Raw genomic sequence first — 15,977 nt, forward strand, 5'->3', positions numbered from 1 at the left:
ATCCCTGGGTTAGTATTTTGAGCAAGTCTTACAGCTTCAGTCTCATGAGAGTGAGATGAAAGAAATGTCAAAAAGCAACAGATTTTTTCTTGCTTAATTCCTCCAGTCCTTCAAGGCCAGGATTCCCTAACTCCTGCTGAGTGTATTTGGTGCACAATGCCTCTACTGTACATTCAGTTTAGCAAGTAACTAGATAGCTTTCTGGGAGCAAAAAATCTATATGCAAGCTGGACCTGAAAAAGCAAATACATAAAATAATTGGGAGAAGCTGAGGATCAAACAGATGTCCTGCCCTAAATGCTGAAGTGTTTTCCGAGGCCCTACTTGGAGATGTACTTCAGTGGCTAGTTCACACTCGTTCCAGACTGTTTCACCCATGTTACCAGTTGTACCTCAGTTAGTCAATGCTCACAAGGTGCCTTTTATAGCCTACACACACTCTAATGCTTTTTTCCAAAGAAAAATTGTCTCAGATTTTTTTCTCTAAGAAGAAAAATGACAGATGGCAGGTGGGGATTGAATTTTTAATATTCATAAAGATCAAGTTGGTGTTTTAACATCTTCCTCTGCTTGAAAACTTGCTTGTTTGTTGATCTGTGTAATAGTATTTCTTGAGAACTGTTATACAGAGATTAGGATGCAGCTGGGTTTTGGAGGAGGTTTCTTTGTCATCTTGTCTACCTCCCCACTCTCTTCTGATAATGTCAGTGTATTAGTTCCCCATGTCTGGGGAAGAGATGTTGTAATGGGGACTTCTTTAATCCTTTTTCCAGCTGGACTTCTTTTGGGATGGGGGGGTACATTTTAAAATGCATTATATTTAAAGCTGGAAGTGTCCTTTATATTGATAGCAGAAAAGTCTTGTATGTTGTGAGCTGCTGTTACATGCATGGTAATTTAGTCATCTGTCACTTAATCTTGAACTTGTCTGAATGTTCTTGCTTTTTCTCTTTATGAGCCCCTCTTCAGAAGAGATTTGTGATCTTGTGAAATTATGTTTTTTCTTCTTATTAGAACAAATGTTCTCAGCTTTTTAGAGATATAAGATCTCTTTATGTTACTCTTTATGTTAAAGATGTAAGCACTTAATTTTGTCATCAGGAAAATATAAAAATGAGAAGGTACAGGGCATAGGCTCAAAAAAATTTATCTCTATTTCATGCTGCTGAGAGAACAGTTTTAGCTGACTGTATACTGAGAGTTATACTTGGAATGACAAACATGGAGCAGAGGTCAATGTTTGGAAATGCATGCAAACACTGTTGTTCAGATCATAGAAATATAGAGAAAATCAGTAGTACTGAAAGTACATCAGTGTTAAACTATATTCTATTCGCAAGAATATAGAGTCTTATCTCACAGTATTTGATGTTTATTTCCTCAATTTTATTTTGAATTACAAAGACAAAGAGCTTAGCATATCCAGGCTTATATTTTTAATGCTAGTTAACCCAGAGTGAGTATGGAACTTGACTCCCCACCTTGACCTTTAGTTCCCTTTTTCCCTTCTTTTTTTCTTAAAAGAGTAGTGTGAAGTGAATGTATGTCTTCTTGGGAGTATTTGCCAGAGCCAGCTACTGAGTAACTGTGAAGTCACTGCAATACTTTTCCAAGGTACAGAAAATGGGGTCTTGCATAAGGTCCTCTGAGCCCTTTTGTATCCTTTCTAGCAGTTTCCAGTCCCTTTGCTTGAGGGACCACAAGGACAGTCCTCTCCCCTTTTCCCCTGGGTTTGAGCCAGAAGCAGAACTGTAAATAGATTTACTGCTGAATCAGGGCAGTGAAGTTTTGAATATTTATTCTTAATATTTTAGTTTTACATTTTTCATTATTTAGGTCACCTAACATTGGCTGGTGTTGCAAACTGACTCTCAGTAGAGCATGGCTGTACAATTCCAATTCCCACTTTAATTCTAGCTGCTGTGCAGACCAGTGGTACATACACACTCTTCAGTTCCTGCCCATGGTGTGTGGCCAGCAGTGTATCAATGCAGTTGACTTGTCCCCATGGTCTGGTTGTTTGTGCATACATATGTATCCTTTTGTGTATAGCTAGGTATCCTGCATGCTTTGCAAAAGAGCATTAGTACTATATTCTCTCAGTGCTGCTCCAGGAAAGCAAAATCCATGGTGTATATACATCCTCATGCGCTCCTAGAAGGTGGTATTTTTCCTGGGGACTTACAAGCTAAGCCTTCCTTGCAGCACTGAAACCTGGAGCAAAGTACCTTTCATAAAGAAAAGGAGAAATAGTGAAATGGATTCTGTAAGGTCAAGAAGCCCTATGAATGGAGCTACATGCTGGCACAAGAAAAATCCTTTTCTGAAGAGACTATAGCAATCATAGAAGTATTTGACCATTTCTGTTATGTTGAGAGGCAAAGCTACTTCTTATGCATTTGGGATCAAAGGATTCTTTTTCTTACTCTGGAAATGGCAGGCTTTTGCTTTTGTTTCCAGAGTGAAGTACAGCTCAATGTTTTTTTTTTTTTTATATTCTCCTGGTTACACTTCAGATATGTGATCTTACCCACTATAAAATTTAACAGAAATCTAAGTTCTCTTTGAAGTAAGACAGAGGTTAACTGTCAGGATCAGATGCTCTTCTGTAATATTCCTCTATTGTTTTACTACCATCTTTTTATATTATCTTTTTCCAAGTGCTAGGGAAATACCAACATTGTTAGATGTTACTGATGATAGATATAATGATAGATCCTAATAGTTAAATATTAATAAAATACTAGATCCTACATGAAGGCCTTGAAAACTCCAGTTTTCAGAAGCTTTGGCTTCAATGATTTGGAAATGTGTCACCCCAGGATCTAGGGTACTAATTTTGTCACAGAGCAAAATCCAGACACAGGTAGTTCACCTGGTATTTTTGATTGTGGCATATATCCTAAGACAGAGTTTACTTCTATGAAAGTATACGTTTAAGTTCTGACAAGTTTCCACTACAAATAGAACACTGAAAAAATTAGCATTCTTGGGAAAAAAGGCTTGCTATAGGAAGAGGCTGCAACTTGGTTTCCTGTCTGTCTCTAGTCATTTATAAGTAATCATATCCGATTTTATTTTGAATTTAGTTTGGTAGTGAGGTTGTTCTTGAATCCTTTGGGTTTATCACTCTCACCTCTTTGGGGAAGTTTACTTATTTTGCATTCTTTAAGTTAACTTCTGGAATCAGCACTTGAAGATCAGTTATTTCATACTATAGTTTGCAAAACTGAGCAATACCTAAGCCTTGTTTCGTATTTTTGAGCAACATCTGCACGATTTGTTATCTTCATTGGTTGATTTTGCTGCAGTGGTAAGTAAATTCGAAATTGATTGCTGTCAAAGCTGTTTTGTGTATAAATTAATAAATTCAGAGAAGATAGAAAGTAATGGAAAAGCTTCCAAAGAGAGTAAGGAGGTGCAGCCCATTTATGACATACTAATGATTTAGTACCAGCATAACTTCAACCTTTTTGGGAGCAACTGCTCAGCTAGGATATTGGCCTGCCTTGAAATCTCAGAAGCTTCACATTTTACATGAGAGTGCTTCATCCTGTCACAGTTTTAAGGGCTAGATCTGAAACTTAGAAGGGAAAAGAAAGCCTTTACTGTTGTGAAAACTCAACACTGAATGCATCTTTACTGCTTGAAGGCCTAACTGTAGACAGGGCTTGTGAAAATAAGAGGAACTATATAGAAAGGATGAGAAATGTTTACTCTTTTTTTTTTTTTTTCCCATTTCTTACTGAAGAGGCATACAGCTAAGCTGTCAGCTTCTGCTTCCAAATATTTAGGCTTCTGTGCTTTGATTTAAGGCCTTGTCTGTGTGTAATTGTTTCAGCTTCATAGTAGTATTCTGGTATTGTGAAACCAGCCTACTTCTTCCACTTCAAATACCGTGAGAATGTAAGGATTTTTATGTTGGCATATTTTCATTACAATTCAAGAACTGGTATGTACCAACATAGTCTCTAAACCACTTCTGTGTGGCATCTACACTAAGGTTTATAGCAGTCAGTCATTTTAAGAGAAAGCAAAACAAAATTGCATCCTTTACTAAGTAGACCAGTAAAACTCTCTTAAGTGTAGCCCAAGCTTTCTATTGTGCCTCTATACAGACCAGTATACACTGAGAACCAAGTTCATCGTACTGAATTACCACTTCACATGCTCTTAAATGAGAAATAAAGCAACTTCTCCACTTACAGTGAATGCTGCGTAAGTGCCTACTTAGATATAAAATCTGTGAGGTTTCTCTTCTATTTCAGATTAAAATATATTGGGCTTTCTCGAGAATCTCTCTTCTTCCATGTTTAAGTTCTTGCAGATTGTGTTTTCTTCAGGTTACAGTTAGCTTTAAGAGTTCTTTCTCACTCTTTCCCCCAATTACAGTAGTGCTCTTTCCAATTGAGAATCTGGTACTATAGGACTTAATTGATTTCTGTCCTCTGATAGTTTGTCCTTGTATGTGTATTTGCTCAGCATGAAGTCTGTATCTTTGAAGCTGATGAATTCTTCATGGAGGCCACATGCACCGAGTTATTCACAGGCTAGAAGGTGTAATGGTGGGGGAAGGGGTCATGATAGGCTTTGCAAATATCCTGCAGTAGGCTTCTGCTTTAATTCTACTGATATGAAATGTATTAGTATCTCCTGCTGAAATGTGATATTAACATTTTGGCTATGTGCAAGAGGATGGCTGGATTGTCTGACATTTGAAAATTCCTATTTATTACAGCTCTCAAGTTTTCAAGCTGCTGTTTGACTACAGTAAATGGGATGTATCCTGTTTGTATTTCTAATGGAGTATTTCATCTTAATGGATAAAATTATACATGAAAACAACTTTAATCTTTAGCAGAGGATCTAGACTGTCTGCTTGGCTTCCTTGTTTGTTTGTTTTCTTTGGGTTTTATTTTTATCAAGGTGGATATTTTCTCTATGACCTTAAAAAAAAATCCTTATCTCAGAAAAGAAAATAAATGCCTTTAGTCACGTTACAGGGAAAATGGTTCTGTTTCCTCGATTGGACTCGACACAACATCTTTGAAATTAATCTTGAGAAGCTGTCTGATTGATCTGGCTCTTTCTAGGTCACTGAGCTATATTTCCAAAGTGTTTATACAATCTATTGGAATCAATAAACAATTTAAACTGATGTAACTGCAGAATGTTTGCAAGTCCCAAGGAAAATTGAAAGTATGACAAAGAATACAGCTGTAGAAGTTTATTTTGTTTATCAGGACAAACTGTCATTGAAATGAAATTACTTTCCTTTCAGCATTGCCATATGATAGTGACACCTTAATCACATAAATAAGTAGCTAGTCATTTTAAAAACTTTGTTATTGGTGATTTTAGGCAAATAGAATCTCTTTATTTATACTCTAAGAGGCTGTGCTATAAAGCCTGTTTTATAAAATATTTCCAATAGGAGAGTTAGAGTATCATGAAAAGGTTTCACTTCAGAGTGGAGCTGCTAGATTTCAGGCATGATTTTATTTTAGCTTAAGTTTTAGTTGATGTAAATATTAACATTGTGACTTTAAATGTGAATTAGACTCTGTAGTTATTACTTAAATTAGACAATAACAATACTAGAAGAGCTAATTAAAAAGAAGCTGGTACTGTTTTAATCACGCTCCAGGTTTTGATTTTCGTTTTTGTTCCTCATTTACGGGGAGTAAATGAAGTTGGGGGGGGATGTGTGAGTGCCTAAGGTTTGTTATACCGCAGCGCACACTAGTGGATTGATCCATAAAATCACCCGAAGAAAGAAATTTAATAGTTCTTGAATGAAGTACTTAAATCTTTTCCTTCTTCTGCAGACATAGCCACTATTTTTTAAATGAATACAATAGCAAGGTGGGTTTTCTTTTTTCCAAAAGTAAATACATTTATCTCCAAGGATATTTGTAAATTTAAGATTAATAACAATGATCTGAAATCTTACATATGAACTTCATAACATTTATTTCCCAAAGGCAATCTATTCCAACTTCTCTGTGGCAGCAACCTGGATGTTGGAAGAACAGCAGCAGCTGCTGTATAAATAAAAGAAAATGCCATGACTTCATGGGTCTATCTTTTATTTGTCAAATGGGAAATGACTCACTCTTACCGCATCTAGGATGCAGATTTTTAAACATGCATTTTGGGGGTTCTTTAATATTAGTAAATGTTTGGAAATGCTAATGGGAAGCCATAAGATGATAGTCTCTTTCAGGTTACCTCTCCGTCCCTTTCGTTTACCTCTCTTCTTTATAAAAAGAAGAAAAAAAGGATGGGGTTTTCTTTCGAACCACCACCAGTGATAGAGCACATGCATTATAATGCAGTACATCAAACTGGGTTTGACTGTGTTAGGGAAATGAATGTTCCTGCCTGCTTAAGGGACTTAGACTTTTATTTCTTTAAAGGCAATGCTTTCCCCCACTAATAAAATTCACTAACCATTTTGCTTTCTCTTAGAAAAAGTTATGTGAGATCTTTTCATGCAACAGATCGTTAGATTCTAGTATGCAAAGGAATTGAACAGTATGGATTTGCCATACATGCTGTAGGGTTTGAAATTATTTGTTAGTGTTCAGGATGCTAATGCAATTGTTATAACCAGTTTTATAAAAATTCTTGCCTTTAATGATCCAATAATAAACAATGTTAAATGACATTAGAAATGTGGAGAATACATCCCCATATAGATATATGATTCATGCTTCCAATATTGTGTCATTTCTTGGCATTCAGAAAAAGGCAATTTAATTTACAGAAACTCAGAAATAGTCTGAAAATATTGGGGCTGTTTAGAACAGAGATATATGTTTCATAAAGGTAAGCAGTAATAAGTGAGTCCAAATAAGTTGATAAGATACAAGAAAATAGAAGAAAGTTACTTAAAAGCAGAGAAGTGGTCACTTTCTACTTACATTTCTGTTTCTTTCTGGTAGTAGAATGAATGATTCAAAAGACTGCAAAGAACTCCCTGTGTTGCCTTAACCTTCAAGGCAGACTGGCACTTCCTATTTTCAGGATCCTGCTTCCGTTAATTTTAACATTGACAAGTTACTTGTTTTGTACTAAAGCTTTCTGTGTGTACTTGACTTGTCCTTTTTAGAAAGAGCTGTGCAGTTCTTTAGCTGTATTGAAATTTCTGGAAGTCTGATGAAGGTAAACTAAGCCAGGTATGATAAGATTGAGGATTTCAGAGTGACACGCTGCATAATGTACGGAATAGATAAACTGGAGAGAAGAGGGCAGAGGGGCTTGCAGTCCCAGTCCCACAAACCCATCCAGAGCCCACTGTAGAATCTCAGAGTTTAGAGTCAGGATGTTTCTCCGCTGCATCAAATTTGTGAAGCCAGCTATCAAAACATGTCACTGTTTCTTGTGCTCCTAATCCACCCAGAGTATGGCAGCCCAGTACTGCTGTTGGCTGTTGTTCCACCAGCTCAGATTGCACTGGTATGGCTTGCCAGCTCACAGCTTGCGCGGTGACCTGCATTTGTAATAACGTGATACCACACTGTGAGCTTTTATTTTCCTCGTACAAAGTCAGGTTCTCAGTGTGTAAATGATCCTATTGTTAAAATCTTACTTGCCTCCCTTAACAGTCTGAATATAACTATTGATATGAAATTTATAGAACCATAGAGTGGGTTGGGTTGGAAAGAAACTTCTGATCATCTAATTCCAACCCCCCTGCCATGGACAGGAACACCTCACATTAGACCATGTCACCCAAGGCTCTGTCCAGCCTGGTCTTGAACACTGCCAGGGATGGAGCATTCACAACTTCTCTGGGCAACCCCTTCCAGTTCCTCACCATCCTCACAGTAAAGAACTTCTTCCTTACTCCAAGTGGGGTTTACAAGAGCAGAGTAGAGGGGCAGGATCATCTCCTTTGACCTGCTGGTCAGGCTTCTTTTGATGCAGCCCAGGATAATTTCAGGAAGCTTCTGAACTTGCTGAGACAGATGAGGGTGGTGAGGCACTGGAATGGGTTGCCCAGGGAAGTTGTGAATGCTCCATCCCTGGCGGTGTTCAAGGCCAGGTTGGACAGAGCCTTGGGTGACGTGGTTTAGTGTGAGGTGTCCCTGCCTATGGCAGGGGGGTTGGAACCAGATGATCTTAAGGTCCTTTCCAACCCTAACTATTCTATGATTCTATGAGGGGGTTGAGTTTTAGAAAAGCGGGAAAAAATGTGCTGCAAAGCATAGAAGGATAAAATCCCAAAGTAGCTGTTAGCTTGAAGTCGCTCATATCAAGCAAGCTACCTGGTTTTTAATTTAAAAAAGCAACTTAAAATGCAGTTCTGTCTTGTGAAATAAAGACTGTGAATTTGCAACTTTTTTACTCCATAGGCTTTCCAATTTGCACTCGTTGGGGTTATCTTCCTGTTGATTTATTCCAGTGAAAAGAATTTGATGTGTATTATACTTCCTTTAAAGAGAGTAAAATAAAACCTGATCACTGAGAACAGAATAACTGTATAGCTTTTCTATACCGTAGAGACAATGCAGACATTACAGAAATATTACTGAAGTTGCAAAATCATCAACATTTTCTGTTTCACATCTTTTGTTGGTATTGTGCACTGCTTTGAAATCGCTCTTTACTTGTACCCCAGAGGAGCAAAAGAAACAAACCTAAACATTGTGTATGTTCCAAATAGAAAGAAGTAATGCATGCTTCATGATTTAAAACAACAACAGAATAAAAAACCACAAACAAACCTGAGTCTAAAGCATGTTTGAGCTTTCCAACAAGGAAATGTTTCTTCCCTTTGTTTTTCCTCTTCCAGATTTAGCTCTGGTTGGCCTTTACCAGCAAATGGAGAGGAGATCCACACGAGAGTGAAAAATATTTTGAGGACACACAGTGCTAGACAGCGCCTAATATTTGTGAGTTTGACTGCAAACTAAATCCTTTCTTTTCTCCAAGATGGCTGAGGAAGAGAACTGTACCTGCAGTCCTGCTTTTATTATAATATTGTCCTTTTGAGGCAGCCTTGACTGTAGAAATATGGATCTAGTTCCTAAGCCGAACTCTTTCACACTGTTTTGAGTAGCCTGCTTATGTGTAGTTGCTGTAGGTAACCCTTTCATGGGTTACTGAGAACAAATATTTTCTTATATATATATCTAGTTTTCCACTTCCAATTCAAGAAAAAAAATATGTTACAGATCTGTAGAACATTAAGGCTTAACATGTTGTGCAGCTGCACATCAGCAGCTGCTTGTATCCAGCTGTTTATAGAGCTAATATTATTCTTCAGATGTGTGCTTTTTTTCCCTTAATTACATGACTTTCGGTGAGCAGAGCTCTTTATCTAATAAGATTATGCCCGGGATCAGAATATCTTGTCCTTGAGACTGATGGAATTTTGAAGTGTGGTTTTAGACAGATAAAAATTTTTGCTATTGCGATTTTAAGAAACCCAGTTGTGACCCAGCACAATCCCAAAGCATTATACAAACTGAATAACAGTAGTGCTCATCTGCAAAGGACTCAGGGTCTTAAGTGTGAGGTGAGGTAGAAGAAAGGTAAAATAAAAGGATATAAAGGTGAGATTAGGTAAGATTAAGATTAGGAGCTCTGATAAAATGACTATTTTTGTCTGACTGTCATAAGACACAAATGTTATTGATGGGTTAGAAGATACGAGTCTTCCAAAGTGGAGAAAGACATCTTTTTTTGCTTCAGTTTCTCCTCTTAGAAAAAAGGGAGTGTTGATAGAAATTTGCTTTTGAATGGTCCTGCAACTTTAAGTTACTACTGTCCCCAGCTGTCCACCTTTCTCCTCTGATGTAGTTTACTGTGTCAGTGAGAAGTGTGGAAGCCTGTCCCACCACCTCACACTTCAACACAGGAACAGCAGATGTAACACACTGGCACATGAGCTTTGCTGGCTGGGACACGGTGACTCCACCTACTACAGTAAACTTGTGGCAGAGTGAAGGATGTTGTCTCAATCCACTGCTTCAAGATGTACAGAAAAAAAGTCAGCTCTGAAGTCTCTATTTATTTATTTATTTCCCCAAATTCAGCCATCCTCGGCAGCTCTTTGTGTTGCCTGCATGCTTTCTTAATCTATTTTCTCTTTTCTGTTCAGTCTTCATTTTCAGCTTAGTTGTTGTCCTTTTTGTTTTAAACTCAAAATCGCTTCTCTCATGCATGCTAAGATTGTTTGATTTAGTTCATGCTGTACCTCCCTGGGTTTATATACCAACATTGTGGTCTTGTGAGCTGCTGCCTCTCAAATAGAAGATGCCCATCACACTTTTCTCTCTCAGTTACTCCAAAATAGGTACAAATCATGTCAAATGCTTCTCTGATGTTTCAATGAACTTAAGATAAGAAATTGGATTTCATTATGGTCTAGCACCTACATGTAATGAAAGTTTGCACAGCCTGATACTATCTCCAGTGGTCTTTCACTACTTCCTTGAGCAATAGACCATGACTTTTTAGTAAAAGATTGACTAGTTTATTAGGACAGCTGGATGGCTGATTACATGGTCTCTTCAGACAGTCATAAAGACCATTAAGTACAATAATGGATAAAGGACAATTCCATCATTTTCTTCCTATTTACTTACTTATATAATTTAAAACATTTAGAATGATTAAAACATACAGATATTCACTTGTTGCTGCAACATTGCACAGATGCACGCATTTTGCAGGCATGTTGTTAGATTCTTGGAGCATGGTACTTTCTGTTGGCTTTCTGTTAGCACACCTTGTCACTTCCAGAATCAAACCCTTGCTGAATACTCACAGGGATTAAAAATCAGAGATGATGCTTTTCTGTTTCCTTTCCTGCCCAAGAAAATCCAGATATCAGGGTACTGGATAAGATTTTTGAGTCTTTAATTAGCAACATGGTCAGAACAGTGTTGAAAAAGGACCATTTTTCTTCCCCCATTTACTTCCACCAAGCAAAAGGAATGGGAGGATGTTACAGAGAAGTCTCATGGTGTTTGGTGGCTGTGTATGGCTAACTTGTGAAAGCTGTGCTAACAGCAGCTGACCTGCTTCAAAAAAATGAAAATCAGGCCTACTTGTAGTGAGTACTGTAAAATACACCAGGATTGCTTTGTTCTTCCCCAGACTGCACAAAATCTAGAATGAGTTGTTGCACAGTGGATGGATGAGGTAAATGAGTCATTTTGAAAGTGAAGGGATAGTAAATCAAGTGCACTGGCAGTGTGGCGAGTAGATTTTGACTCCAGTCTGGATTCTCCTTCAAACTTTGAAAGGTTAAAAAATATCTCTTATTTTGTTTCGTTCTGCTAAATAACTATTCCCAGAAGCATTCAGCTGTGTTTTCCAAAATTTTGTTTCCATAATATTCTATAAAACTAGTGTGACTAGAGCTCTGCTGCAGATTCCTTAGGGTGCCCACTGTAGCTTTCTGCTGTGACATTCTGACAGTATCCATAATGTTTCCATCTTTTTTTGCTTTCCACAACATAATTTGCCTCTGGCAAATGCTGCAGTTTTATTTACCACTGTACCCCATTTCCTCTTCAGTGCTCTATAGTCTGTGACTGCTGAAGCAAGAGAGTTTGCCTGTTTACAAATACACTTATTACCTCATATTATACCACAATAAATTGTGTTAGGTTTTTCCCCATCCATACACCTGCCGTTCAGTTTGCTCTGCATCTTACTGCCATTTTCCACTATATTCATTGTCTTTTCTCTCAGTTTTGTGTTACCAGCAAGTGTGATGATTTTTACTGCACAGTCTTTGTTTCCAGTTATTTCTTCTATAGCATGAAAGATGATTTTGTTTACTAATCCTTACAACAACTGGCTTCTGCTGAAAGCCACACTTAGTATCACCTCTTAAGTAGTGCCTTTGCTCTTCAGAGTAGAGTGAACGTGGTTGTGTGTGGTGGAATTTCTACCATCCTGCCTCAGGTGAGCTACTGGCTCCCTTCACATGAAATGTTGTCTTTGTTACTTACCTAAGAAGGCAAATATGGCTTAATTAATGTCTAGATAGCATTTAGAAAATCAGACTGCTTTCTAGTGACTACTAAGAATACCACTGAAGGGTCATTAAGTGTATCATAGATATTTTTTTTAATTGGCTAAGTATGTTCTCAGTCTTGTATGTGGAATCGAAGTATTCAGATGTGTGGAATGCTTCCATCTGGTAAAATGCATTAAATGGATAATGATGGCTCATTAGAAAAGCTAATAAATAATAAGTTTTAGGTTCTTTTCCCCTCTTTTCTGCAAGAAACAAAAGTAAGGCAGTGAGCAGTTTCATAACATTTTACCCATGTGTTTGTTGGGGATTACTGAAGCTTGTGTGTCTGCATAGTTCTCTAGATCTATATTGTCTAGAAATTCTTTCCAGTTTATTACCTGAAAATTATTAGCTGAATTGTACTGAACTTAATTAAAAGTGTTCATAAATGGCATTTGGCTCATTACACTTTGTCCCTTTCTCCCCCAAGAAATGTAAGCACTTTAATAGTCTTCTCCTAAATGGAAAGAATTTTTGAAATGAGATCATTGTAATCAGAAACCAAGGTAATGAGAATTTGATTTCTTCCTTTTTTTTTTCCAGGATGAGAGTAACTCATCTAAAGGAGGCTTGACTAAGACAAGAGAATCTGCGCATAAAGCACCCTTATCCATGAGGGAACAACAGAACGGGTATGGAGTTTTTCTCTGGCCAAGACAGAACAGTCATAATCTTGATATTGCCCTTTAAATTTAGCTAAAAATTCCTCTTCCTATTTTGAGCTATGTAATATATTGCACTGGGGAAAAGCTTCTGTAGGAGTTACTCCTACCAAAAGCAAAATGCAGTTAACTATAATTATGCCTTTCATGCTGTTTGGCAGTGTGTCAGTATAGTCTTCATAAAACACTCATTTTGGAGCTGGACTTGGTCATAAAAATGATCCTTGGGCAGCATGCTTTAGATTTCATCAGCCAGAGAGCAAATGTCACTTTAAAAATAACTAATTAGTTATTTTTTCTTAAACCTATGGGAGTACAAAAATAAATTGGAGTTTATTTAGTGATATGGCTTCGGGCTGTTTGGTTGTTTTCTTCTTTTTTTTCCAAAACACATTTGGAAAAGAGAAGCAGCTTCAAAATACACAGCAAATACATATACTGTGGTTTTGTGATTCAGCTTGCCATATTTCAGAAGACATCTTGAAAGCCTGAGATCTTGAAAGCCTGGTTTATGTAGGTTAATTATTCTGTGTACTCCTCACATTTATGACTAGGGTTTTGCTTGAATATTTTACTTAAAAGCACCAGTTGAATTGGCTTTGACAACGTCTTTAGTAGAAGTTATCAATATTGATGTACTCTATGTATGCACACAGTATTTTATACAACATTTTGGGTGCTTGTTGGAGGAAAAATGCCACGTAATGTAAAAAGTTTTTTGAATTGTATGGATTTGGATTGTTTGGATTTTGGATTTTCTGATTTTGTTTGTATAAAGAGAGAAGTCCTGGAACTATGATGCTAGATTTGAGAGGTCCTGACATAAGAATAAATAGGGTTTATTTCGATAATTGTGATGCAATATTTTGTAACAAAGGCTTCCGGACTCGTACTTGAAAGGAGGGTAAGTCAATATGGGTATCGTAGCAAACTTCAACTTGCAATTAGTTAGCTCTAAGATGTTCATTTATGATTTCTTGGCTTTTTTTTTTTTTAATTCCTATAAATTGTAGTCACTTCTGTGCAAGGGATCTAGTTAGTCAGATTTCTACATGTCTGCGAAGTTGCTGTTGAAGTTGTTGGTATTCCTGTGCTCACTACTTTAATCTGCGTGTAGCCTTTTTGCTTCCTTAACCTTGGCCCTGACAGCTGCTGCAATTACATTTTGTAGGATGTGCTTGTGAGAAAGAAAGTGCAAGTTTTTGTTTTGGGCAGCTTTGGGACTTTGAGGTTGATGCTGAAACTGCAGACCATGAAAAAAGAAAACCCAAACCTTAATACTACAGAATCTTGAAGTGATGAGATATGAAATGTGGCACTCAAATTGGGAAAAGGCTGCTCCTTGGGTTTAGAGGCCAGCAGCACTAAGGGCGAGGCATGAAAGGACTCGAGGAAAGTGACTGCTGAGTGTTTGCCCCAGTGCTCATAAACAGGATACAAGGACAAAGTTCATAGAAGGACATGGTACTGTCGACCAAATGTTGGCAGTAAAGTATATAGATGATTGAAAACCACTGGGAGTAAGGAAAAGGTCTGTGTTTTGTGAAATAGTACATGATTCACTCAGAAAAGAACTTCTGTGACTCTTAAAGGAGATGTATGAGGGAACAAAAGCCTATGACAGGTATTTCAGAGCAAGAGTTGCGTGAAGAAGTCTTGCTGTTAATACAATTTGTGAGTGTAATTCCCAGGTTGCTTAGCTCGGGTATTCAGCTGGTTTCCAGTTGAGGCAACAGAGGGACCCTTCTCTAGCTTGGCTGTATCCTTTTGCACACTAGTGCTAAGTATCTCATGTGCAAGGTCTGGCTAATGGAAATGTACACACTCCCCCCTCCAAAAACAGGAAGGTAAAATGAAGCTTATGTCTTTTTTTTTTTTAAGTCTTTGTCAGTACCAGAATAAGGAACCTGTGAAAGTTACTGTTGGGTTTTGGAGTCTTTCCTTTGCTGCAGTTGAAGTGGTTGGATTTTGAGTGTCTCTACATGTAGATCAAGCTTTTAGTCAAAGAAAAAGTCAAGCACAAGGCTGCCTGCAGGAAATGAATACCAGGGAAAAGAGTGTCAGAGTTATTTCTTGTATAGTTACAAGTGCCACTTCTAGCACCGTGCTTATTTGTTGGCCTGAGAATGCTTCATCACAAGTGAGATAACACCAACTGAAGAAAAGAGGAGGTGAAACTTCAGTTGTTGGTGGGTCCTGAGGGTATTGACTTGTCTACATTTAACACAGGCCTGTATAACTTTTCTATCAGTTTTGCTGTTTGCTAGGTTGGTTCTTTGTGTCCAAACTGTGAGCACAGTTCACCCTCTCCGGGATGGTGAACAGGTTTAAGTTTGCTTCATGCTGCTGACTGACTTTTAAGTGTTGGAGCTCTTTTGAAAAAGTGTGAAAGTGGCCTGCCTTCCTTTCTGATATTGGAGCCACATTGAGATCTTGTTGTTTTACATGGTATAGGTTGGCATCACCCTAATATTTGAATGTTAGAAATCTAAAAGCAAAAACTATTCCTTCTTTTGTTTTCACAGGACAGTGGGAACTTAGAAATGGGAATTTAGAAAACTGATCCTACATCTTCCTCTTCTTCCCTCACCGTTTTCCTTTCTTAAAGTGAAAACTTTGTGTTTTGATGCAGCTAGATAGAAGTACATTTGTGAGTCCTTTGACAAAAGGTTTCTTTCAATTGTGTCACAGGTGTTTATTGATACTAACTTAGAATCATAGAATAGTTAGGGTTGGAAAGGACCTTAAGATCATCTAGTTCCAACACCCCTGCCATGGGCAGGGACACCACACACTAAACCATGTCACCCAAGGCTCTGTCCAACCTGGCCTTGAACACCGCCAGGGATGGAGCATTCACAACTTCCCTTTGCAACCCATTCACTGCCTGACCACTCTAACAGGAAAGAACTTCTTCCTTATATCCAATCTAAACTTCCCCTGTTTAAGTTTTAACTTGTTACCCCTTGTCCTATCACTACAGTCCCTGACGAAGAGTCCCTCCCCAGCATCTTTACAGGCCCCCTTCAGATACTGGAAGGCTGCTATGAGGTCTCCACGCAGCCTTCTCTTCTCCAGGCTGAACAGCCCCAACTTCCTCAGCCTGTCTTCATACGGAAGGTGCTCCAGTCCCCAATCATCCTTGTGGTACATCCTCTGGACTTGTTCCAGCAGCTCCATGTCCTTTTTATGTTGAGGACACCAGAACTGCACACAATACTCCAGGTGAGGTCTCAAGAGAGCAGAGTAGAGGGGCAGGATCACCTCCTTTG

The 15,977-nt window shown here is 38.0% G+C and overlaps 1 protein-coding gene across 5 annotated transcripts in view; it reads left to right on the plus strand.

The window, feature by feature from the left end:
• SPATA6 (spermatogenesis associated 6) overlaps positions 1-15,977 on the plus strand; it is a 57,661-nt gene that overhangs the window by 23,901 nt on the left and 17,783 nt on the right. For 4 of the 5 annotated variants that reach the window (XM_065673391.1, XM_065673389.1, XM_065673390.1 and 1 more), the window contains 2 exons: positions 8,801-8,900; positions 12,587-12,675. In XM_065673391.1, coding sequence (XP_065529463.1) covers positions 8,801-8,900; positions 12,587-12,675 — 189 coding nt within the window. The remainder of the gene's footprint in view (positions 1-8,800; positions 8,901-12,586; positions 12,676-15,977) is intronic. The other variant, XR_010611405.1, reaches the window with a different exon arrangement.

Source organism: Lathamus discolor, chromosome 3, assembly GCF_037157495.1.
Source record: "Lathamus discolor isolate bLatDis1 chromosome 3, bLatDis1.hap1, whole genome shotgun sequence".
In the NCBI taxonomy this organism is placed as follows: domain Eukaryota; kingdom Metazoa; phylum Chordata; class Aves; order Psittaciformes; family Psittacidae; genus Lathamus; species Lathamus discolor.